Source organism: Plecotus auritus (genome assembly GCF_963455305.1).
Source record: "Plecotus auritus genome assembly, chromosome: 5".
Lineage (NCBI taxonomy): Eukaryota > Metazoa > Chordata > Mammalia > Chiroptera > Vespertilionidae > Plecotus > Plecotus auritus.
The window spans coordinates 133,885,105-133,912,054 of NC_137776.1; the positions used below are offsets into that span (position 1 = coordinate 133,885,105).

The following is a 26,950-nucleotide window of genomic DNA, read 5'->3' on the forward strand; positions in this document are numbered from 1 at the left end:
TACCTTAATCAATAAAGAAATTTTTAAAAAAATAAAAAATAAAAAACAGCCAGCATGGCTCAGTTGAGCATAGACCCATGAACCTGGAGATCACTGTTTGATTCCAATCAGAACATATGCCTGAGCTGTGGGCTCAACCCCCAAAAGGGGGCATGCAGAGGCAGCCGATCAATGTTTCTCTCTCATCTATGCTCGCTCGCACTCTCTCTCTCCCTCTCCTTTCCTCTCTCTGAAATCAATAAAAACATATTTTTTAAAAAACACTAAAAAATGATTCAATAAAAAAAAAACATCAAACTAAGTTATATTTATTCTGAATCATCTGACATCACTTATTGCTGCATGGCATTTTAACAAAATCTCAGTTTGTTGAATAAAATTTAACCAAATCCATAACATTCAGAAAAACCTTCTCTCTTGATTTTAGACCTTTCCACAGCTTAAGACATGTCTTCTTAAACCTCACCTCTCTCATTCTCTACAGAGTAAATCTGAAAGTCTGTTATTCATTGTGTTTGGACATGGACTTGGAAAGGAGGATTCAAGACATTATCTAATTCTATATCCCCAGCAGTTAACCACTACCATAATCACAGGATGCTTGGGAGAATCATATTGTATCCTTGAAACTTCCAACCTATTATATGCCAAGTTTAGACTTAAAGTAATTACTATGACCAAAAAGAAGGGATTCATTTTCATAAGGTTATTAAAATAATGGTAATTATAAATATTTGGATAGTACTTTACAGATTACAAAGCACTTTCACACAGAGTATATCCCTGGACCCTTCTAGCAATCCTGTAAGTAGACAGTGAATAAATCATGCCTCCATTTGGCAGTTAAAGAAATTTATGATTAAAGTCGAACAGTGTTTTGCCCTAAGTCATTCAGCTGGTAAGTGACAGATTGGGATTTTAAAACAGGTCTTCTTGCTCCAAAGTCAATATTAATTCAAAAAATAATAAATACCACTGACTGCCAGAGCAGTTTTCTATCTGCTTACTTTAAGCATTCTTTTCCCCTTAAACCTTTATGCCAGAAATGTTTAAATAAATCATCAGCCCCTCTGAAAGTCTCTTCAGTACATCCCTGTATTCATGAAAACTTATTAAGCAAAATCTGCCATATATAGTGCCCAAAAAAGTATGTCTCGGGGCTCCCACCTGGGGCCGTGCATATTCTGCAGCTACTCAGAAATCTCAGGAAACTTGGTTTTCTTAATAGTTACATTTTAGACAAGAATCTTTATAACATGTGTGTTTTTTCCTTCTCTTCCCTTAAACAGATTGATCTAAAAAGTCTTCAGGCAAAAATCTAAGCGATACAGGGGCAGAGGAGAGCAGTGTAGACATGGAAGTAGGGAGGGGATTCTAGGCAGCAGTCTTTGCAATAATCATACCAAAAATATGGTATGAAGAACTGAAGATGAAGAAGCAGAAGTTCAGTGCCAGCCTGTAAGGCCAGAGAGAAGGAGGAAGACACAGCCAGGAAAGAGATGTCAAGCTCAGTAAAGGCAACTGTTTCAGATCCAACTCAACAAGCAGAGGACAGCAGGAAAGGAAACCAGTGTGTGCTCATGTGCACACACACCTACATCACTGTGTCATCCTCTCACTTTGTAGAGTAAGTGAAAATATTCCTATGGTTGGAGATCATATTGGTTAACCTTGTCATTTTGTGGGTGAGGAAACTACAAGTACAGTTATCTGTCCAAAGCCAAATGTTAGTAGCAGAATAAGGACTAGAGCCCTGATTGCTGGTCCCTTGTGTCTTAGCTCTGCTACACACACTCCCTGCCTCCCAATATTTATATGAATTTGTATTGCTTCTACCAACTTGCAAAGCTCACTTTAAATATATTACGATGATTACTAAAATGAATTTTAATGATGATTGAGTTTGCCTCAAAGTATTTAATGCTGAGCTAATATAATCTTTCATAAATCTATTGGGAAATATACTTACAGTCATTTATATCACTCTTTTCCTACAGTAGTTATCTTAGAAAATAGAATGTAGATTAGCTGTCATACTCACTGCTGTGTTTTATTACTTTATCATTATAAATAATGGTCAAGGTTAAAGATAACAGTGTTATTATAAATCTACCCTTAATGCATAGAATGGCGTCTATATGCTTAATAACTAATAGAGTAATTAAATACTGAAAATATACATGCTGGAAGAAAGAAATACCTTGGATACTAGCATAATGATTCTCACAAACTGCAGTGCTCCTTCCCAAAGACAGAGGATTCTAGAATCAGTCCATTTCCTGACCAGAATATTCTCTCCTAAGTGATCTTCAGGAGACAACATAATATTGTTCTCAAGACAAGAGGAAAGAATAATATTCCTCTGTAAGAAAGCAGGAACCACATCTCTAACTCCTCTACCACTAAAAACTCAAATTAATGTCCCAAGCATTCTTATTAATTAATATCTAACAAACCTCCAGAAAAGTTTTGCTACTAACGTTTCATTTTTCTTAAGGGAAATATAGTATATACTAGTAGTTACCTAAATGCTACTAGATTTCACCAACATGTTGATTGATCCACTTCATTTAATTTTATCCACTCTGAAAGGGGGTGTCAGAAAGCATGGAGATCACTGTCCAGGAGCCTATGCACTACTTTGTAATATTTCTCAAAGTCTCCAAGAGCTAAGTCCCAAAAGTACTAAAGGATGACAGATGTTTAGAAAGTTGTTGAAGAAAGATGACAAATAGAGACCCACACGGCCTAGAGTGTGTGTTCACAACTGAGCCTCCTGTAAACAACTGTGAAATGAATAATCCCATCACATTGTCATAAAACCTCTCAACATCCTAGACCAGTGGTCGGCAAACTCATTAGTCAACAGAGCCAAATATCAACAGTACAACGACTGAAATTTCTTTTGAGAGCCAAATTTTTTAAACTTAAACTATATAGGTAGGTACATTGTTATTAACTTAATCAGGGTACTCCTAAGCTGGCCTTTGCTAAAAACTCAAGGGGCCAAAGAGCCACATGTGGCTCGCGTGCTGCAGTTTGCCAACCACTGTCCTAGACCATGTATTCAAAATGTTTGTTTGATTTATTCCATTAAAAGAGAAGAATGCTAAGAATTAATCAAATTAAATGTGCTTACCTTTAAAATAAGTTAAACAGCCCTGGTCAGTTTGGCTCAGTGGAAAGAGCTTCCCACTAAGTTTTTTTAGATGAAAAAAACTTGACAGCAAACTAAGAACTGCCTGGGTTTCTCTTGTATATCCTAAGAACTTTGCCCTTCCACCTAATACTTTCCTTCCAATTAGATGTCATTTTCAGTCATTAGGAAGTTTTCCTATAGTTGAGTTTTTTGGAGAAAGCTTACCATTTCTCATTTCACCAAATGATAAAACCTCAATGGCAAGATTGGACTAGAACTTATACACTGTATTTCAACTCATGATGAGCAGAACATGAAAGAGACCATTCTCTTTGAATTGGAACCAAGAAAGCTGCTGGGCTGGCACAATACCTGAAGAGCGTCCTAAATGTTCATCAGAACATCCTATTTCCTGTTGTCCAGATTATGCTTCATATGCTTCTGCCTATGTGTTACCCTGATGTACATGTATTAAAGAAAGTAGGCTGATATTATAGAAAATAGACTTAACTCTTTAAAACATGAAAATGCCCGACCACAAAGGATACCAGGGTTAGCATAATTACAAATGTACAATGAATGTACTATATAATGCATTTTACAGAGCAATAAATCTTAAGAAAAATGAGGAAAGAAGTTCAGAAACAGAGGAAACTATAAGTTAAGAACACATATCAACATTCACTTACTCTCTGACCTATGCCTATTACTCAAAGAGCGATAACAGACCTCCTGATTCATCTCTCCTCTCCCTCCAGCCACCACATACTATTATAGAAATGGTCATTTATTTAGAGGAGGCTGGACTGGAAGATTATTAAGATTATTTGATACTTTACATCCAGGAAGCCAACTTTCCCATACACCTTCCAACAAATGGTCAGATAAGTAAAGATGCCTAACAAATTCTTCAAGACTAAAATATCTATCAACATATCACACACATATACACATAATGGTCTGTAGGCAACTTTAGATAGACAAGTCACCACTAGCTTCATGACTTTGAGCAAAAACCTGGGAAAAGTGGAAGACAATTCATTATTACAGTCAAAAACTTTCTTACAGCTCATATTAAATCTGATTCCACCGAGGGAAAAACATCCTCTTCAATAGGTTATAGTGCCTTGACCAAACGTCAAAATTCCAAAGCAAATGAATATTAAACATGTAACTTGCCAAGACTTGGGCTCTCCAAAGTGGAGATAATTAATGCTGTAGAGGTCCATATCCTCAGTGTGCCACGCGAATGTGGTTTTCCACATGCCAAAATAGAGATACGGGGTATTTACACCCTCAATAGAAATACCGCACTCTTCCTCAACCACATCCAAGATAGTATTTAGGCGAGCTATGTTCCATTCATCCACACCCTGGAACCAGAAGAGAGAGAGAAAAAAAAAATCAAACATTATTACACTAGTAAAGATAACATTTACTAATCAAACCATCATCTGCCAAAATTATTACACTGTATATTTTAATTCACTTAGAAATGAAAAATAAAGCAATTATTATTCAAGAAGCAATCCTATCTAATAAAATAGTAATATGAAAATTGACCATCACTCCAAGACACAAGATGGCCACCCCTATGTGGTCAAAGATGGCTGCCCCCATGTGGACACAAGATGGCCTGCACGGGAGGGCAGTTGTGGGTAGTTAGGAGTGACCAGGCCAGCAGGAGAAGGCAGTTGGGGGAGACCAGGCCTGCAGGGGAGGGCAGTTGGGGGGGCAGGCCTGCAGGGGAGGGCAGTTGGGGGGGACCAGGCCTGCAGGGAAGGGCAGTTGGGGGGGGGACCAGGCCTGCAGGGGAGGGCAGTTGGGAGGGGGCCAGGCCTGCAGGGGAGGGCAGTTGGAGGGGAACCCAGGCCTACAGGGGAGGGCAGTTGAGGGGGGACCAGGCCTGCAGGGGAGGGCAGTTGGGGGAGAACCCAGGCCTACAGGAGAGGGCAGTTGGGGGGGACCAGGTCTGTTGGGGAGGGCAGTTATGGGTGACCAGCATGGCAGGGTAGGGCAGTTAGGGGCAATTGGGCCAGCCGGGGAGCAGTTAGGCATTGATCAGGCTGGCAGGGGAATGGTTAGGGGGTGATGAGGCTGGCAGGCAGAAGCGGTTAGGGGCAATCAGGCAGAGGCAGGCGAGTGGTTGGAAGCCAGCAGTCCTGGATTGTGAGAGGGATGTCCGACCGCCCATTTAGCCCCGATCCCACCGATCCTAAATGGGCGGTCGGACATTCCTCAAGGGGTCTCAGATTGGAGAGGGTGCAGGCAGGGCTGAGGGACACCCCCCCCCCATGCACGAATTTCGTGCACTGGGCCTCTAGTGTGTGTGTGTGTGTGTGTGTATCCATTATTAATTCTGTAAGGTTATTATGAGCATAATGTAGTTCTATATAAATATTAGTATAAAACTATACCAAATGACTCCCTGATTCCCAACATAAATGTAAGGTAAGTCCCCACTTGCTATTAGCAAAACAATCATTTCTCCAAAACATATGATCTGGAATGTGTTTTCTATTTTTGGTACACCTTTTAGATTTGAGTTATTTTTATTTTCACTTTGTTTATTTTTATATTAGTTTAGAAGTCATATTCAACATCAGGTAATATTTCAGGATACCATTAGCAAAATACATGTTCTTTCATCCCTCTCTCATCCCCATCCAATTCAATTTTAGCATGATACATCATTTCCTAAAAATTGACCTCTACTGGGAAAACTCTTAGCACTACCCTAAGCCACAGTACATTGTGCTTTTATTGCTTCTTCAAGTAAATATTAAACTTCATGTTGATTATGAATTTTAAACACAGAATAGCTGTTAAAAAAAATTCTTCTCCAAACTTTGGTAGAATCGCTGGAATAATACAGTTTTGTAACAATAACCCAACATGGCAGGTGATAATAGAAAGAAAAGGTTAGAATTGCTGGTATATAAGAGTTAAGGTTATGCCTGGCCAGTGCTCAATGGTTGAATGTCAGCCCCTGAACCAAGGGGTCCCAATTCCATTCCCAGTCAGGGCACATGCCTCTCAGTTCAGAGCTGGATCCCTAATAGGGGGCGCGCAGGAGGCAGCCAGTTGATGATGTTTCTCTCTCATAGATGTTTCTATCTCTCTAGCACTCTCCCTTCCTATCTCTGTAAAAATCAATTTTAAAACAGAGTTAGGTTTTTGGAAAAGATTCTGATTTTATTAGACCTTACCAATCAATTAATTCACTATAGTATTCACGATAACTTAAAATGTATACAAACTATGTATTTTCCCATATGCCTTTCTCATAATAAAATATAAATATCAGAGAATGTGACATTCCAATGCAATCATGAAGGAACTGCAATGCTTTTAAACCCATCTCAACCTATTCAAGGTGCTATTAAAGACTGGCATTGCCCTAGCTAGTGTGGCTCAGTTGGTTGAGCATCATCCCCTGCACCAAAACTTCACTGGCTTAATTCCCGGTCATGGCACATACCCAGGTTGTGGGTTTGATTCCTGGACAGGGTGCATATGAGAGGCAACCAATCACTGTTTCTCTTTCACATTGATATTCCTCTCCATCACCCTTCCTCCGTCTCTTTCGCTAAAAAAAAAAAAAAAAAAAAAAATTGCCCTACCTGGTTTGGCTCAGTGGATAGTGTCAGCCTGCAGACTGCAGGGTCCTGGGTTCGATTCCCAGTCAAGGACACATGCCCGGGTTGTGGGCTCACTCCCCAGTAGGGGGAGTGCAGGAGGCAGCTGATCAATGATTCTCTCTTATCACTGATGTTTCTGTATCTCTCTCCCCTCTCCCTTCCTCTCTGAAATCAATAAAAATATTTTTTTGCCCTAGCCAGTTTGACTCAGTGGATAGAGTGTCAGCCTGCGGACTGAAGGGTCCCGGGTTTGATTCCAGTCAAGGGCACATGCCTGGGTGGTGGGCTCGATCCCCAGTAGGGGTTGTGCAGGAGGCAGCCAATCAGTGATTCTCTCCCATCATTGATGTTTCTATCTCTCCCTCTCCCTTCCTCTCTGAAATCAATAAAAATATATTTAAAATAAATAAAAATATATATTTTTTAAAGTCAATAAAAACTTTTTTTTTAAAAGAGGGACATTAAATTAATTTATATATACCCGTAAGGCCCTCTCCAATAACTATGCCAATGGCCTCACAGATAATCACATCTAATATTTCTCTTACACACTGAAAATGTATAGGTTTTTCTGTTTTCATTTTGGTCTATAGATGATTCTCTAATCAGTGTAGTAATCTTACCTCCTCAAGCTTTTGGGTTAGAAAAATTGTTGATGGAGCAATTAATGAAGCTCTGCCTCACTTAACATAATTGAAAGTGCCAACAGAAATAATTTAATTCCCAAATTCTCCTAAGTGGTCATTCTATCTTTAACCCCACAGTGGGAAGTTTGCTATTTGGAAATTGGTGAAAGTGTTTTAGAGAAGATCCTAAGTTCCAACTTATGAAACTTCATAAAAAGTAGATCAACTTATATAAAATATTTTATCTCTATTTATAGTGATGCAATCTCTTAACCCTAGTCCAATCAGACTTCAGTCCAGTCATTCTAATAATAAAGTCCTATTTAAAAGTCATTACTGAGGCAATGAATATGAATATGAATAATGAATATGAGAGCTATATTATAGGAATCACTTTTAAACTGAATGAACTTGCAAATTTAGGAACAAAGCATTCCTCTGAAACTCCTACATTTAGAGAGATCTTAACTTTATTACTGACAGATTTTTTTTTTTTAAATAACTAAGGCTGACTCGTTTGACATCCTCAAACCTGCGTGTCTAAGGGGATAAGGGTAGAGAAGTAAGAATGCTGGCAGAAGACCCAGATTATAACCCCAGCTCTGCCCCTAGCCAGGGCAAAAAACACTGAAATTTTCTGAGCTGCCAGTCTTTCTTCACGAAAACATGAGGACTATCACCTTCCCAGAGATTCATGGAATATTGAACATGCTAAAGTTCACAAAATGTTTAGAAAATTTCTTAGAACAGATAGAATAAATATCTCCACTATTCTCTAGTAAATCTTACTGAAAAGCCTCCCCCAAAATCACAGTCGAATATGTGTTAAGAGATAATGAAGTCCTATGACATTTATTATTGATGTTATCCTCATTAATAGGCAAATAACATATTTTTTTCAAGACCAATTGACAGGCAAGGCCAAGGTTGGCATGAGGCTGAAACTTTAACTTCTTTTCATGAAATTACTAGAATTTCATATAATTTCAATTTAAAAAGTGGTTAAAATACTAAGAATAAGTGTAAAGAGACCATAGACAAATTTTACCACTTCAAAATTTCTTCTCCAGTTTCCATTCTCTACTATTGACTGAACTACTGCCTCCAAGGACAGGCTCTATGCAAACACCAACAAGCACCAGTCTCCTAAACAAACTCAGACAGAGTATGCCTAGTCTGTCATTTAGGTGAAGTGTTAACCACACTCTACCTCATTACACTACACATACCTATACACCACACCTATTCAAAACAATCTGGTAACATAGGTAATGTTAAACCTAAATGAACAAATGGGGAAACCTAATACTCCTCGCCAGTAGTCGGTGGCAAAGATAAACCTAAATCTGCCTGACTCCTGGGCCTTCACTTGTAAACACTATGCTTCCAGTTCTGATCATTTTAAAATACAACATATCATCCTCCTCTCTCAGCAACAATTGTCAACAAAGATCCAAAGAGCTAAAATTTAGGGCAGGCAAACACATAAAGCTGCCACGTTCTCCCCACCCAGAGGTACAACTGTTCTACCCAAACACTGGCAAAGCTTATAATAGAAACTGCTTCACTTGGGGGTTGGTGATAGAACTGGTGTAAAGTAAAGGTCTCCAGAAAGACCTCAGCTACAAACAAGCCCCACAATGACAAGTCGAAATTTGCCAAACTGTTCAACACTTAAAGCCATAGAATCTCAGCAGAAAGTCTGCACACCAGCCCAAGTTCATAGACAAATGCCTCTTCCAGACTCCATCAAATTAGCTCTTCTACATGTTCAGTAGGTGCTTGAGGGTATTTGTCACTCAACTGACCTCCTCCTGATTCTCCTCTCCCTTCACCCCAATTACCCAGTCAACATTCTAGGCCTGTCCTGCTCTGTTTGTCTATTTGCCCTGTGTTTATCTGGTTTTCTAAAATAATTCATCATTGGATCATGATCTGTGCACATATGTGAAACTGAGAATTTTATCAAGGATCTTTCCTTTACCTTCCACCTATCGGGAATCAGATGGCAGTTTAAAAGAACTCTTCAGTCTTCAATAGCATAACTAGAATCAGGAGCTATTTAAGGGAGTTACTGGCATCAGAGTATGAATGATGCACCCATAACCATCCACAGAGACTATACCGAAATTGAGGCCACAGCCCTTACCCTCTGGGCCAATTCCACGCCAATGAGCAACCTCTTCTCATAAGACTGCGTTCAGTCACTGGAAAACTGAAGGATGACACGGCAGCAATAAGACACATTAGAAACCTCACTAATAATGCATCATTCCCACCTAATACAGAGAAATGATGCAATATCATCGTAAACCAATTTTTCCCAAACTATTTCTAATGGAACATTAGCCCTACCAGAGGCACTGGTCAGAAACCCTTGGCTTCCTTTTCTCCTCCTCTTAGTCACAGTGCTGACAGGTATTCCGAGGCCTTGAGAGGCCCTACTATAGAAACCTATTTAATTTTGCTTAACTCGGTGCTTCCCAAATATTATTTGACCACAAAACCTTGTTTGCATACTCCATTACCATCTGTAAAATAGTACCATGTGGGACAACACACCAGGAGAGGCATTCTAGTACTACACTGTTCCCTCTGTGCCTCAGCCGAAACGTATCTTGGTAAACAGAAAATAACTCCAACCACAGCGGAGAGGGCATTTAAGAACCCATATTCCATGGTCACATCTGTTGTTGTTATGACACACATATGTAATTTGATTGTGTCACCTACAAATACACAGAGATGGTAAATTTAAAACATCCCAAAAGGTATTTATAAATGAAGATGGATTAAAAGTAGAAAGAAAAGAGGGAAGACTTAAACTTTTAACCCTACCAAATGTGCTAGCAAAGCAGAGAATGGGCTTTTGTTTTTTAAGGACATAAAAATGAGGGCACACCCATCAAAGACTACAAAAAGGTTCTTCTGAGATAACAGACTAATTAATAAACTCATAAAAATCATGGTTAACACACTTTCTCTTCGGTCCTCACCCAGCAAAGAGCAAAACGAAATGAAATTTTTTCTCAAAGAATGACACAATATCAGAAAAGCAGCATGCTGTACAGGAGTTGAAAGCTCTCTAACCAAATACTGGCTCTGCCACTCACCAGTTATAGGAGCTGATGGTTTCTCAATGAACATTCATGGCAGAGCAGTGACCAGGGTTCAAGTCTGCCAATAAGGACATGACAAGAATTGTGGCCACCTTGAGATGTCCACAGAAAAGGTCTAGCCCCTCAGTGGAACTACTTTAAAATAAATATGCCCTTGGCAGCACAAGTGGAGATCAAGACTTCCTAACAGCACATAATTCCAGACTTGCCTACCTCAAGGGACAGTTGTAAAGACAAGATTGCAAAATACATATGAAAAAATTTCTTTCTAACTACGTTTTTCTTTTTAAGAGGTGGGAGGACCAGAGCTTATTTTTGAGTTGTATTTCCTGGGGCTCAGGGCCTACCCTACCTCAAAGAGGGTTGTCAGGAGCATGTTCCAAAGGCACATCAGGAAGTGAAGAGCTGAGTGATAAAGCAGAAGCTACAATGAGGTGCCCAAAGAGCCAGCAAGTAACATCGTGAGTGACACAGCCCGGTGCAAATCAAAAGGAGTGTAGGGAAGACCATTTGGTGACCATCTACTATCCTATCTAGAAGAGCCCTTACTTAGCTCCTGTCTATTGCTGTCACTGGGAATGCTGCTAGATGTTCTGAACTTTTAAGTGAAGCTCAAAATCCAAATTAACAAACTTTTAAAACTGTGGATCAAACAAAATACATCTGTGGCCACATTTGCAGAAAGGTAACAGGTATTAAGAAGTTCACACTTGCCCTAACTGGTTTGGCTCCGTGGATAGAGCATCGGCCTGTGGACTGAAAGGTCCCAGGTTCGATTCTAGTCAAGGGCATGTACCTTGGTTGCGGGCACATCCCCAGTGGGAGGTGTGCAGGAGGCAGCTGATCGATGTTTCTCTCTCATCGATGTTTCTAACTCTCTATCCCTCTCTCTTCCTCTCTGTAAAAAATCAATAAAATATATATTTTTTTAAAAAGTTCACACTTATTGCAATAATTTTAAAGGGATGAAGGAGGAAGGAACAAGGCAATGCATGCAAAAACATTTTTTAAAAACTTTTTAAAAAGTAAAGTAACATTTTCTTTATATCTGTCATCCATCCAGAAAACTAGAACTAAATCTTAAAACTCTGTAGGTACTCAGTAATTATTTCATTAGCACAGGGATCTCAAAAGCACTGGGATAATCCCCAAGCTGGGAAAAGAAGAGCAAAACACCCTCATTTTACAGATGGAAATAAGATTCTCAGTAACTTACCAGCCCTCCTTGTTTGAAACTGAGAACAGAGCAGCCAGTCTCCTCGGTAGTAAATGTGTTGTCAGTCTAGCAAACCACAATTTTTTGTAATCAATCCCTTCATAAATACTGACATGGGTCCCATTTTTATAACAGAGCATATGATATGTAGTTTCTCTAGCACATTACTGTGCAGTGTTTTGTAGGTATTTTTTGCTTAAACTAATTAAATAAAAATACTAATTTTTAAGTTCTGGTGGGGGTTTTTTAAGATTCTGCTTTTCCTCATTTGGCTCTTACCATCTCTTTCTAAAACCCTTATCACAGCCCACTCAACACCTAGACTGCTGTGATCCAAACAAAAGACCATCCACCCAATCACCATTAATTTGATGATAAGTTAAGATTAGGCTACAGTACATGACTGCCCCTAATTCATATGGCTGTAACAAGCCCTCAAAGTTTCAAAGATAACGCACATGGAGAAAGAAAAAATAAAACTTGATTGGTTCTTTCAAGACTTCAAAATTCAATCCATTTCAGATGGTAATATGTGAAAATTGTACCTTTCAATAACTAAAATGAAAGCTCTGGTTGACATTTTAAACTAGACTGATGATTTTCTTAGGATCTTTACACAATAAAAATAAAATTAGACCCCTGTGAAATTCATTTTGCTTTAAAGTTAATTACAATGTGTGACATGATAGCTCTTTTTGCGTCTTCCTAGCCACAAAAATATCTCATACTAGAGGCTCAGCGTGCAAAATTGCGCAAGACCCAGACCCCCGCTGCACTGGAGACCCAGAGACCCGGCGTGCCGCAAGACCCATCAATGCACCTCCTGGTGACCGGTCGTTTGGTCATTATAGCTTTACGGCGTTACGGTCACTGGCATTTTATAATATAGATTATTTAAGCTTCTTACTTTTAAAACAGATCACTTTTCTTTTTTGCATTTTCACACATCAGAATATCTACAATTTTACAGTAGTGCTTTCTTTTCTTTCTAAAGGTCTAAACAATACCCAATGTAGAGCAAGTTTGGGAGGGGAAAAACTGCAACAAAAGGGCCATATAAAAAGACTAGTCATCTTTAAAAGGTAAATATGAATATGTAAAGGAGAGCAGAGAATAAAAAGGGGGAATACCCAGTCAAATAATAGATTGCAGAGAGTTTGGGACTCCTGCCAAGTCTGGACCATTAAGGGTTTGAGGTTAATGGTATCCCTGATTCTAGGCAGAAACAAACCCAATCCTTTTGGAAGAAAAGCATCCTCCATTGAAACCTTTAAGTTTTCCATAAACTAAGATCAAGCCAAAGCATACAATCAAAAATCACCAAGCACCCAGGGAGGCAAGCCACCACTGGAGAAAGCAACAAAAACAGCTGAAGAAGCATGTAGAATGCTCCCCGACCTGATATCAAGGACTGCTGATATCAGAATTAACAGAGAGAGATTAAAAAATATAAAATGTTTTAAAAAATAAAAACTGGAATCACAAAGACAAGGAAGTAAAATAAACTATTTGAAAGACCAGTCAGATCAAGGAGGTGGGGCGGACTTCTATTAGTAGAAGTAAAATATATCATTACTAAACTAAAAAACTCAATGAAAGGGTTAAACAAGAGAAATAGTTAACCAGAAGATAAAATTTAAGACAGTAACACACAGTGCAGTACAGAAATATGAGAAGGAAAATCTGAAAGCTAACGTAGAATAAGTATGGCTAAAGTTCATGGGATCAGAGTTCCAGGAGAGATTTAAAAAAAAGCAGATAAAATTACTAAGAGATTGATAAAAATCACCTACATTAAAATCAGTCTTTGTTCATTAAAAGACACCCTATCTAATAAAAGAGTAATATGCAAATTGACCATCACTCCAACACACAAGATGACTGCCCCCATGTGGTCAAAGATGGCTGCCCCCATATGGACACAAGATGGCCACCACAAGATGGCCAGCAGGGGAGGGCAGTTGGGAGGGATCAGACCTGCAGGGGAGGGCAGTTGTGGGTGATCAGGCCAGCAGGGGAGGGTAGTTGGGAGGGACCAGGCCTGCAAGGGAGGGCAGTTGGGGGCGATCAAGCCTGCAGGGGAGGGCAGTTAGGGGTGACCAGGCTGGCAGAGGAGGGAAGTTGGGAGCTCCCAGGCCTGCAGGGAAGGGCAGTTGGGGGGGATCCAGGCCTGCAGGGGAGAGCAGTTGGGGGGGACCAGGCTTGCAGGGGAGGGCAGCTAGGGGTGACCAGACCAGCAGGGAGGGAAGTTAGGGGTGACCAGGCCAGCAGAGGAGGGCAGTTGGGGGAGACCAGGTCTGCAGGGGAGGGCAGTTTGGGGGGACCAGGCCTGCAGGGGAGGACAGTTGCGGGGGACCCAGGCCTGCAGGTGAGAGCAGTTGGGGGGAACCAGGCCTGCAGGGGAGGGCAGTTGTGGGTGATCAGGCCAGCAGGGGAGGGCAGTTGAGAGGGACCAGGCCTGCAAGGGAGGGCAGTTGGGGGCAATCAAGCCTTCAGGGGAGGGCAGTTAGGGGTGACCTAGGCCTGCAGGGGAAGGCAGTTAGGGGCAATCAGGCTGGCAGGGGATCAGACAGGCATCAATCAGGCTGGCAGGGGAGTGGTTAGGCATCAGGCTGGCAGGGGAGTGGTTAGGGGGTGATCAGGGTGGCAGGCAGAAGCGGTTAGGGGCAATCAGAAAGGCAGGCAGGCGAGCAGTTGGGAGCCAGCAGTCCTGGATTGTGAGAGGGATGTCCAGCTACCCGTTTAGGCCCGATCCTACCTAAACGAGCAGCCAGACATCCCTCAAGGGGTCCCAGATTGGGAGAGGGTGCAGGCTGGGCTGAGGGACACACACCCCGTGCACAAAGGTCCCTCTAGTTATAAATAAGCCATCTCTAAAAAATGTTGATGTCAACTTTACTTAACCTTCAATATACTATATTGAATTTATAAAACTGAGGCATCTCAAACCTTTACTGAACTTGTTTGCTAGTGACCAAAATACCAAAACGCCTATTGTATTTGTAGAATAAAAACTGCTTATAAAGCCTTCATTATTATTTCTATTCTTGAAGATGATAATACTCTATGTGGCCAAATATTTGGGCTCATTCTGGATTTAGGCATTTCAATCATTCTTGCTTTTCTAATTTAACTTTTTCATAGTTAAAATGAGAATAAAAATTATTAATTTCTATCTGTCTTACTTTACAAGTATTTCTGGATAGGAAATTCAAAAAATAACACTGCTTTAATATAATATGAAATATAGAATTGATATTTCCAGGGTAAGGCATGTTTCATTAATATTTTTGCTATATACCTTTATACATTATTTTCTTATCCAACTAGTTACCAAACACTTCTGTTTGTAAACATGCTTTCATAGTATAATTTGTATACATGTAAATATAAGTATTTAATTCTCAATGTTCATTTTAACTGATGAATAAAATAAAACTACAAAAGTTGTGGTAGAACTTTTACTTGCTGTTCTGGTTCTGGTGGTACTTACCTATGACCAGTCACATACTTAATCAAGAAACCTTCCCAACAGAGTATAACAGAATGAGAATCTGAAATGATTTTCGATATCTGTTACTAGATATTGGCTATTATATCATGTATTAAGTGCAAAACACTTAATTCACAATCAGTATGGCTTCTGATTTTGCTTTTAATTTTGTAGATTGTATTTAAGCAATTCAAAAGTATGTTCCTAATTTTGAGATACAAAGTGGTATTTCTCAATTATCACTTTATTGAATATGTACAACAGTCCAATGAAGTTTGTAAAGCATACCCTCTATATAGCTTCAGGAGCTAGAATTAAAATTAATCAGTTATCACAAAAAATGGCAATATTGAAAATAAAAGAAACCAAAAATGAAAAGAATAAGCCACAACTGAAGGAAATAACTCAACAAATTTAAATCGCATACTTTTGGTATCCAGAATACATTAAAAATTCCAAATAATAAGAAAAAAATTTTTTAAATGTAAAAAAAAATTGGCAGAGGATATTTTGCAAAAGAGGAAAGAAACAGAATGGCTAATAAAGACATGAAAATATATTCTCATATCATTTATAATCAGAAAAATGCAAATTCACACCCAAGACATTTTACAGTCAGAAGACTCATAATAAGTAAAAAGGTAAACAATATTAAGTGCCAAAGAGAATATATGTGTAAGCACAAGGAAGTTTTTGGAGGTACTGAAATGCTCTACAACTGGACTGGTGGTGATGGTTGCACAAAAATCACTTGTGGTATGTAAGACTGTCTTAAAAATACTTACACACTGCTGGAGGAATAAACCTGGTACAAACGCTTTGGAAAATAATTCAGTATCTGGGGTAAAAATCACTCTATAAGGCAGCATTTCCATTCCCAGTAAATGCTTTAGAGAAACTTTTATACATGTGCAGGAACCATGTACAGGAGTATGTTCATAGTAGCAATATTTCCTTTTTTATGTCATCCTGATTTGCCACGGTTGTTGGTTCTATCTCTAGTCAGGGCACATACAATAACCCACCAATGAAAGCAAAAATAATTAGAACAACAAATCAATGTTTCTTTCTCTCTCCTTCCACTTCCTCTCTCTTCTCTCTCTTCCTTCCTCTCTCTCTAAAATCAATCAATAAAAAATTTCTTTTAAAGATAAAAAATATCTCCTGGCAGGAAAATAAGAAATAAAATGTATCGTCACAAAATGAAATATTATACAGCAATTAAAATCATTGCACAAGAGCTCACAAAATAATATGGATAAACACAAGAAACCTATTGTTCGGAGAAAAAAATCAAAATCTATAAGGTAGATAAATGGTGATGGAAGAAGACTTTCCTTGGGGTGGTGAACACACAATGCAAGATACAGATGATATTATAGAACTGTACACCTAAAACCTATAAAATTTCATTAACCAATGTCACCCAAATAAATTCAATAAAAAAATTTTTTAAAAAAGAAAAAAATCAAAGTCCCAGAAGACTACATAAAGGGATACTATTTTTAATAACGTTAAAAATAAGCCAAACCAAATATATAGTTTAAAAATACGCGTATGTGAAAAAAAAACTATTTTTCAAACAGCAAGAAATCAAACACAATAGAGACATACCTCATTTTAGTGTGCTTTGCTTTATTGCACTTCACAGAGAATGATTTGTTTACAAAGAAAAGATTCCTGGCATCCTGTGTAGAGCAAATTAAAACCCTTCTGGAAAGCATTCACCAGTATATATGCCATCCAGAACATTTTGTAATTCATGGGAAGAGGTCAAAACAAACAATATTAGCAAGAGTTTAAAAGAAGTTGATTCCAACTCTTATGGATGACTTAGGGGTGGGGGGAGTTTCAAGACTTCAGTGGAGGAAGTACTGCAGGTGTGACAGAAATAGCAAAAGAACTAGAATTACAACTAGAGCCTGACTGAATTGCTACAATCTACACTAATAATGGGGAAATATGCAAACTGACCATCACTTCACAATGCCCACCAACCAATCAGGAGTGAGTATGCAAATTAACCTCATCGCCTAAGTGGAGACTGACAACAGGGAGAAGGCAGCTCCCAGCATGGCCTGCTTGGTCATCGCCGCGGCGACCCGGGAGCAGGGAAGCACGGCCCACAGGCAGCTCCCAGCATGGCCTGCTTGGCCTTCGCCACGGCAACCGGGGAGCAGGCAAGCACAGCCGCAGGCAACACCCAGCATGGCCTCAGCGACCCGGGAGCAGTGAAGTGCAGCCCGCAGGCAGCACCCAGCACGGCCTGCTTGGCAGTTGCCGCGGTGTGGAGCAGGCAGGCCCCACAGAGAGCAGAGAACCACGAGGAGCAGGCCTAAGCCATCAGTAGGACATCCCCTGAGGGCTTCCGGATCGGAGAGGATGCAGGTCAGGCTGAGGGACACACACTCCCCCTCCCCGTGCACGAATTTAGTGCACCGGGCCTCTAGCCTCATGATAAAACTTTAAGGAATGAGGAGTTGCTTCTTGTGAATTAGCAAAGAAAGTGATTTCTTAAGATGGAGTCTACATTTAAGAGAACTGACTCCAATTTTGAAAGAAGTTCTGAGTAAATGCTATCAAACAGCATCACATGCTATAGAGAAATCACGAGTCAATCGATGCAGCAAACTTCATTGTTGTCTTATTTTAAGAAAGTGCCAGTCACCCCCAATCTTCAGCAACCACCAGCATGATCAGTCAATAGCCATCAACGTCGAAGCAAGACTCTCCACCAAAAAAAAGATTACAACAAGATTACACAGAAGGACCAGATGATCATTAGAAATTTCTAGCAATAAAGTATTATGTAATTAAGGTATGTAATTGTTTTTTAGACATGATATTCACACTTAATACAGACTACAGTATAGAGTACACATAACCTATTATATGCACTGAAACACCAAAAAGTTAATGTGACTCACTTTATTGTAATATTCATTTAATTGCGGTGGTCAGGAACAAAACTCACAATACCCTCTGGGGTAAACCTGCATTCAGGACACCCCAGGGTGATGGGGTGGAGAGGAGGGAAGGACTATAGAAAAAGGAACCCATGGGAAGCACTGTTAATGTTCTAGCTGTTGGACTTCATTGAGGATTTGAGGTACTCAGTGAATCATTGTGCTTTAAGATTTAAATATGTTGCATGTAGATAATCAGATAATGCATTCTGAAAAAAGATAAATAAAAAATCATTAAAAAGAGAATATCTCCTGTGTCACAACCCATGGTACCACTCCTGTCCTGGCACCTTATCTTACTGACAAGAAGATGGTGGTATATTTCTTGAAAACAGCAGGGGCATTTCTTAAGCAGTAACCCCTAAACAAACATCTTCATGGATTTGACAGATTGTACAAAATATAAATTGCTGGGCTGCAGGTTGAACTTACACATAAATGACAACTGCAGAACAGAATTCTTCACAACTCTGAGTCAGAATCAACATTGCAGCCTCCGGATTTTTGTCGTTTTGCTTTAATATTGCCATTAGCAGTAATAACATTTATTCAGTTCATACTATGGAACAGACCCTGAACTAAGGGTTTTATGTCCTCTCATTTTAGTCTATGAGGTTGACACTGTTATTATCTATTATCTGTGCCATTTTAAAGATTGGAAAACTGCAGCAAAGAGAAATCAGGTAAGTTGCTCCATAGCTCACAGCTTATAATTGTGGAGCTGGATTCAAAGGCAAGAATGGAAAGCTCCTGACTCAAACTGGCTCTACTGTGCCTGGAGCCACATGGCCAAATAATGAGCCAAAAAGTCAACTCTACACTACACGCTTTTGACATAATCATGGAGGGACAACTTCCTTCCAACCACTAATAACTGGAATGGAAAGTTAGTATATGCTCCTCCATTTATAATGGGGTTATGTCCAGATAACCCCATAGTCAGTTGAAAATATCATAAACTGAAAATATTGTTGTCGAAAATGTATTTCATGCACCTGACCTACCAAACATCACGGCTTATCCTAACCTATCTTCGATGTGCTCTGAACACTTACATTAGCCTGCAGTTGTGCAGTCTTCTAACACACTGTATACACTGTAGAGTATCAGTTGTTTCATCTCATGATTGCCTGGCTGACTGGGAGCTGCGGCTCGCTGCCACTGCCAAGAATCACAACAGGACATCATACACATATTGCTAGCCCAGGAAAAGATCAAAACTCAAAATCTGAAGTACTATTTCTACTGAGTGCATAACACTTTTACACCATCATAAAGTAAAAAATTCATCAGTCGAAACATTTTAAGTCAGGGACCATCTCTAATTTAGTGATTTTGCTTTTCACCAGCCAAGAAGATAACTTGGAAATACTGGCTGAGGCCAATAGCAGGACTCGTGGATCCTCTCACTGACATGCATTCTATTAAAAATTTTTCACAGAAATAATAAAAATAATTGTTAACTTTTACAAACCTACCAACATGTAGCCCTTGGAGACTATCCTAAAGGAAACCTGAACCAGGGAAAGCCATGTTCTCCTTTAAAGAGGATCAATTATCTCAACATTCAATAAAACAGTGAAATCCCATACTCAGACCCTGACAAGTTATTTTTACATATAGAAAATTAAAATCACAATGATCTTTACTAGTGTATTCATATTTTCTAGACTAATAAGTCCCTTGTCTCATTCAACTCTTTACACTGAATTATATATACTACAGCATACCACAATATTTCAAAATCACTCTCTTAGCCCTGTCTGGGTAGCTCAATTGGTTAGAGCTTCATCCCCATACACCAAGCTGGTGGGTTCAATCCCTGGTCAGGGCACATACAAGAAACAACCAATAAGTGCATAATTAAAGTGGAACGATAAATTGATGTTTCTCTCTCTCTCCCTCTCCCTCAAATCAATAAATAAAGTTAAAAATCATCATCAAAATCACTCTTATAATAACCTTTTATGACAGGCTGCCTAAGTACTTAGTACCTTTTTTCACCTTTTTTATTAATAGAACCCCATTTAATTGAAAGAACAATGAAGCTGGGTAAAACCTGCATTTCCACTTCCCCTGCAGCTAAAGCTAGTCATGGTACACAGTTCTAGCCAATAAAATGTAACTGGTCACTGGGCAGGGCTTCCAGGAGAAAGCTTTGAAAGGGCTGCCTCAGCAGGCATAGGTCTTGGTGCCCATTTGCCCTTCCCTCTGCTTCCCTCCACCAGATATCACATGTGATTAGTAGAGCTCGAGCAGCCACCAGAGTACAAGGGTAAGGATCTCCTCATGAAAATGGCAGAATAAACTGCTAGGAGTGTGAGTCTATAATGACATCATGGAACCAACACACTGGCCCTGAACCACCTGCCTCAAATTTTTACATGAAAAGAGCTAATTTGTTTCAACCATTGATTCTGAGGTCCCTATTATTGACTGCAAAATAATGCCTGACTGATACATTTCTTCCTTAGTAACCAAATCCATAGGCCTGCCCCTCCCCCATTCCCTAGTGGATTATAGTAATAGAGTAATATATCAATATCTGTGACACCACTGTGATCCTACTAGAGGAAAAGTGGAAGCCACTTCAACTTTGAATGACACCAAAGTATGGACTAGACTTGAACCTTTTTATAACAATGAATTCAGGAAAATCCCAATTTAGATAAAAGAATATACCTGTTTCTCCCAATTCCTCTACAGAATTCTATCTACGTTTTCTTTTGTTTCTCCCAGTTGTTTGTTTTTTCCACCTTGCTTCCTTTCTCTCTCACTTCTATTTCTCACTTAAGGCACTTTTAGATTTAACATACTCATAACACTTGGCAGAGGCCTGGTAGTGTTAAGTTTTTCTTTCATTAGTCAATGAATGAATGAATGAATGAATGAACTAAAGAATTTCTAATGGTTTTCCTAAACATTAAACTAGATTTTCTCATTGTAGAACATCTGGAACATAAGTTCCTTTTTTTTTTTTTTTTTTTAATAATCAAACTTCCTTATAAACCTGCAAATAAAAGAAAGTCATTTTATTTTATCATTTTAGTGGTATCTTTCTCTGAAACCATTTTTTAAATTAGAATATAGTTAGAATCAGACTTCTTGGATTCATGACTCTAACTCTGTTCTAATGATCCCAAAAGCCCACTGATAAGTGGGGACTTATTTTGAGGAACCCATACTAAGAAGCTGTGTGTGGAAGCAAGTCCCCAACCTCTCCATCTCAGCCAGACCTACTGTTCTCTTCCCACGGCCAAATGGGAGGATTTATGAGGGAAACTGTGTACAATACTTGTATATAATACGTCTACATAGTATAATACAATACCTCTATACAATGCAACATGGGCATTTCAAGGTCTTGGCAGTATATCTATACACAGTTGTCTTGGTGTATTCACTCCCCATTGAACTGTGAACATTTTTCTAACATTTACTTTATTGTATATATCACTTCATGTCTCTAACAATTTGCATCACTATTTTCCTTTGTGATATACATATGCTGTTTTATATTCTTTACTGTAATTCAAAACAAACGGAAAATAATCTTGGTGTGAAAACATTGATCCATATATTTGATCATTTCTAAAACAGATTCTAGAAGCAGTAAGTGTGGATCAATAGTTCCTTTTTTATAATAGTTATATGAATCTCTCTACTCTGTTTATAAATTCCCTCTTTAAAAAAACACCAGCTTCCATGTTTTTTAAAAAATCATAATAAAGATGAAATCTAAATTATCTTCATCTTCCTTTCTTTTTTTTTAATGGGGAAGGATGGGGCCAAAGTAAGAACTGGGCTTCAAATATTCATGCCTTATCAAAGGCCTTTTATAACTTGCAGGCAGGTCCAAAGCTGCAATGGGAACTAAGACACTGAGCACCCAGTAAAGACCTTGGCAGATAATAATGCAGGAGAAGAAGAGGTCCGGCATATATGATATGGTTCAAAATTTCCATAATCCTTCCTGGAGACAGTCTGAAATTGTAGAAAGAGAAGGGGAAGTGGGGTCACCCATCTCTGCCACTAAGTAGGTTGTCATCTTTGACAGATAGATCCTCATATTTCAATCTGAGGTTCCTCATCTATAAATATGGTGGCTACCTCAGATGATCTCCAAGACTCCTTCCAAATCATCAAAGATTTTATGATCACCAAAAAATTCAGCACTAAAACTGTTTTTTTCACCTCTGAGTTTCATATTCTTTCCCCTTCAATAATTCCCACTGCCTGGAGGGTGAGGGGGTAGGGGTTAGGGGGGATGGTAAGACATTAACCAAAGAAATTATATGCATATATGCATAACCCATGGACAAACAATGGTGCAGGGAAGGCCTGCGGAGGGGGGGAGTGAGGTGGAGGGAGTCAACAGGGGAGAAAAGGGAGACATCTGTAATACTTTCAACAGTGAAGATTTAAAAAGGAGAAAAAAAATCCCACTGCTGTTTCCCTAACACTTTTCCACAGATGCCCGACCTTCCAAGCATACTGACCATCCAATACCCTAGAACACTTGAGCATCCTCATTCTTCACTGTGGTTCACATGTCTGATGTCCTGGATTCTCAGGAATTCTGCCAGTCCCCAGAAGCTTAACCTCTTTACACTCCTATCGTGCAGAGTATGCCTACCACCCATGGGGTACCTAATCTACCTTGTGTTATTTCTCCTTTAGGAAAACCATTCATGACTCTCCAGCTACCTAGTAAGCACCCTGCACTGGCAAACACCTGATATCCCTAACTCTTCTCACACCCCCATAAACCACTCAGCATGGGACTCCACATTTATTTGTCGGTTTACCAATTTAGCACTTAATTGAACATCTACGTATACTTTGGTGAGCTTTAACAGTTGAGTGGTAAAGAGAAGAGTTAACATAGAAATTATCAATTCTATCAAAATCTACCCAACCCAATTTCTTTGAAATCATTTCTCACAGAATGATTTCCCCGTGAACATTCCAAGGTCAGTAGCTCCTTTCGCTGAGAGCTGCCCAATCTGTTCTAGGGCAGCTGTTATTCTTTGGAAAGTTTTCCAGAGACAATATTGATTCTATACACCTAACCCTCTCACAAGCAAGACACTTGAGGGCAGTAGCCATGTACTCTGAGGTCAACCTGAGGCTGAACTTTACGTCTCTCCCATCAACAATTCCTGGACAATACCCCCTCAGAAAACACAGCTTCCAGACTAATGGGACATTCTTTTTGTTTTTTTTAATATATTTTATTGCTTTTTTACAGAGAGGAAGGGAGCGGGAGAGAGAGTTAGAAACGTTGATCAGCCGAAACCGGTTTGGCTTAGTGGATAGAGCGTCGGCCTGCGGACTGAAGGGTCCCGGGTTCGATTCCGGTCAAGGGCACGTACCTGGGTTGCGGGCACATCCCCAGTGGGAGGTGTGCAGGAGGCAGCTGATCGATGTTTCTCTCTCATCGATGTTTCTAGCTCTCTATCCCTCTCCCTTCCTCTCTGTAAAATATCAATAAAATATATTTTTAAAAAAAAAAGAAAAAAGAAAGAAACATTGATCAGCTGCCTCCTGCACACTCCCTACTGGGGATGTGCCCACAACCAAGGTACATGCCCTTGACCGGAATCGAACCTGGGACCCTTGAGTCCGCAGGCCGATGCTCTATCCACGATGCTCTATCCACTGAGTCAAACCAGTTAGGGCTAATGGGACATTCTTGATGCAATGTGAAGAGAACTGCCATCACCTCCCCTGCCTGGAGGGCATAATTTAAGATTAGGTAGGCTAAGACTTCATTCATTAAAGACCAGCCATAACATGCTAGCAGATAATGCGTTTTGATTAACTGGAAGCTTTATTTCACAGAACTAAAATCTGAAAGCCACATTCAGACAGGCCCATAACCCTCTCTTTGCACCAAAACATGTTAGAATAATGACATTTTACCTTGGATGTGAAAATTATACATACAGTTACTGTCCTGGCTTCAAATTATTTATTTCAGGATAAATGATTATCCTGACATGATAAAAAATACAAAATGGAAAGAAACTCAACTGTTTTTATCTCCTTTGGAAACCCACAGCCTCAGATAAATTTGTTGTCCAATAGCACCATCTGGTGGATGAAAGTATTTAAGCTACACCATTGTGGAAAGAGGAAAAAATGTCATCTATAAGACTAAATGCTATTAATGCTAAAATCTTAGTATGAAGATTCCCATGTTTCAGCCAACAGATTTCTTATGAATAGGATCTTGACAAAATTCTAATACAAAAGAAATCTAGGACTCATAAAAACTCATTATCAAAGAATGCAGTTCACCTCCTTGAAGAAATGTCGCTTAATCGGAAAGCAAATATTTTTAAACTGAGAGGAACCTCAGACAGCTATTAAATTCAATCCCTTCTCTTTAAAGATGAAGACTCAAAGCAAAGACAGAGCTCCCCCAAAAGTCACAGCTAGGGATGACGGGCATTGATTATATAAGTAAATGGGTCAAATATTCTGTGCTGTTTACTATAGACTTCTATTTCAAGACGCTGTGGAGGAAAGGCAGGAAATAAAGCACTGCGCCATTCTTGGAGTAGCAATGACCTAGCCACCCCATTGTGTGAACCACTCCCACGCTGACCCATGCAAGATGAGGAACGGTCATACTGTCCCTGCCTCCCCAATCCGCCTACATCCCTCTTCACATTAGATTTATCTGCTTTCTCCTGCCCAAGAAAATCATCCTACCAATAAAAGTAAGATCAAATAAATGTTAAATCACCCATTGAAAAACGTCTATCATTCTGGGAAAGCATTCACGATATGTTAAAAAGGGAGAGGGGAAAGACAAGACCAAACTATGTTCACTATGATATCACATCTGTTTTAAAAAGTTAAATTATCAAGCATTAAATTGATAAAAAATATTGGGAAAAAATACACTAAATTTTTTTTGACAGCTGTTGTCTCTGAATGCCAGGATTATAAGTGATTTAAGTTATCTCTTATGTAATACCAATATTTTAATATTTAACATTTATATTAACAAAGAGATCATTTTTTTACTTTAAAAAATTATAATCACAGACTACAAATGGAAATTGGATATAGGACCCCATACACACACACCCAACCAACCACACAATACATTCAAACAAAAAAATTTTTTCACAGTATATTATATATACTTTTGTCTAAAGGTTTGCCAGAGTATTTTTCAAGTTGTTTTGAATTTTCCATCAATTATCTATTAATAAATACCTGTATGACAAAAGCAACAGACTAGCAAACTAATATTAAAGGGAAATCTTAAAAATATAATTTAAAATATTTTGTATATTTTCAGAGACAGGGACTTCATATCCTAAGTCCATTTTCTGCTTATAAAATTTTGCCTGAGTTATATATCAGAATATATGGCATGATGCTCCCCAAAGAATTACCTGGCTGACAGTATAAGAACCTTGTCTCCTAATGGATTAGGTCTTTAAGGTACATATCAAAGATGCAGTTACCTGAAGGTCAGTAAACAAGAATAAAACACTGTTGTCTTGCCTCAAGATCCTTCCATCATCTATGCAGACTGAGCTCAGAGAATCAATCTTTTGCTGAATATCTTAAGATAGCATTTTTCAAAGTGTTCTGGGGACCACTGGGAGACACCCAGATTCCATTAAAGGGTCTGTGGCATCAAAACTGTTTTCATAATTATACCAAAACAGTATTTGCCTTTTTCACTCTCAATCTTACAGGAGTGTGAGGTAGAGTTTTCCAGAGGCTACATGACATCACAACAAAGTAAATCCAGAAGTAGATACAAGAATCCAGAGGTCTTCTATTAAAATACACTGTAGAGATTTTTTTTTTTAATGTAAAATAATGCCATTCCTCTATCACTAAATTTTTTTCATTAGGAAAATAAAGTCACCTATCTAATAAAAGGGTAATATGCAAATTGACCGTCACTCCAACACACAAGATGGCTGCCCACATGTGGTCGAAGATGGCCGCCCCCATGTGGACAGAAGATGGCCGCCACAATATGGCCAGCAGGGGAGGGCAGCTGGGGGCAATCAGGCCTGCAAGGGAGGGCAGTTAGAGGTGACTGGGTCAGCAGAGGAGGGCAGTTGGGAGTGACCAGGCCTACAGGGAAGGGCATTGGGGGAAACCAGGCCAGCAGGGGAGGGCAGTTGGGGGTGGGGGGGGGGACCCAGGCCTGCAGGAGAGAGCAGGTAGGGGTGACCAGGCCAGCAGGGGAGGGCAGTTAGGGGTGACCAGGCCTGCAGGGGAGGGCAGTTAGGGGTGACCGGGCCAGCAGGGAGGGCAGTTAGGGGCGACCAGGTCGGCAGAGGAGGGCAGTTAGGGGCAATTGGGCCAGCAGGGGAGCAGATAGGCGTCGATCAGGCTGGCAGGGGAGTGGTTAGGAGGTGATCAGGCTGGCAGGCAGAAGCAGTTAGGGGCAATAAGGCAGGCAGACAGGGGAGCAGTTGGGAGCCAGCAGTCCCGGATTGTGAGAGGGCAGTCAGGCATCCCTCGAGGGGTCCCAGATTGGAGAGGGTACAGGCTGGGCTGAGGGACACACAGCCCGCCCATGCACAAATTTCGTGCACCGGGCCTCTAGTTTTGTGTAAAAATGTTTATGTTTTTTTTTTTTTTTAAATAAATCTTTATTCAGATTATTACAATTATTTCTCCTTTTTCCCCCCATAGCTCCCCTCCACCCATTTCCCACCCCACCTTCTGCCCTTACCTCCCCCCCACTGTCCTCATCCATAGGT

The 26,950-nt window shown here is 39.7% G+C and overlaps 1 protein-coding gene across 3 annotated transcripts in view; it reads right to left on the reverse strand.

Moving 5' to 3' along the window:
- The window catches only part of KDM4C (lysine demethylase 4C), a 375,701-nt gene that overhangs the window by 290,048 nt on the left and 58,703 nt on the right, over positions 1-26,950 (reverse strand). For 2 of the 3 annotated variants that reach the window (XM_080668088.1, XM_080668087.1), the window contains exon 5: positions 4,319-4,512. The exons of the other annotated variant lie outside the window; for it this stretch is intronic. In XM_080668088.1, the coding sequence (XP_080524214.1) occupies positions 4,319-4,512 (194 nt within the window). The remainder of the gene's footprint in view (positions 1-4,318; positions 4,513-26,950) is intronic. 3 annotated transcript variants of the gene reach the window in all.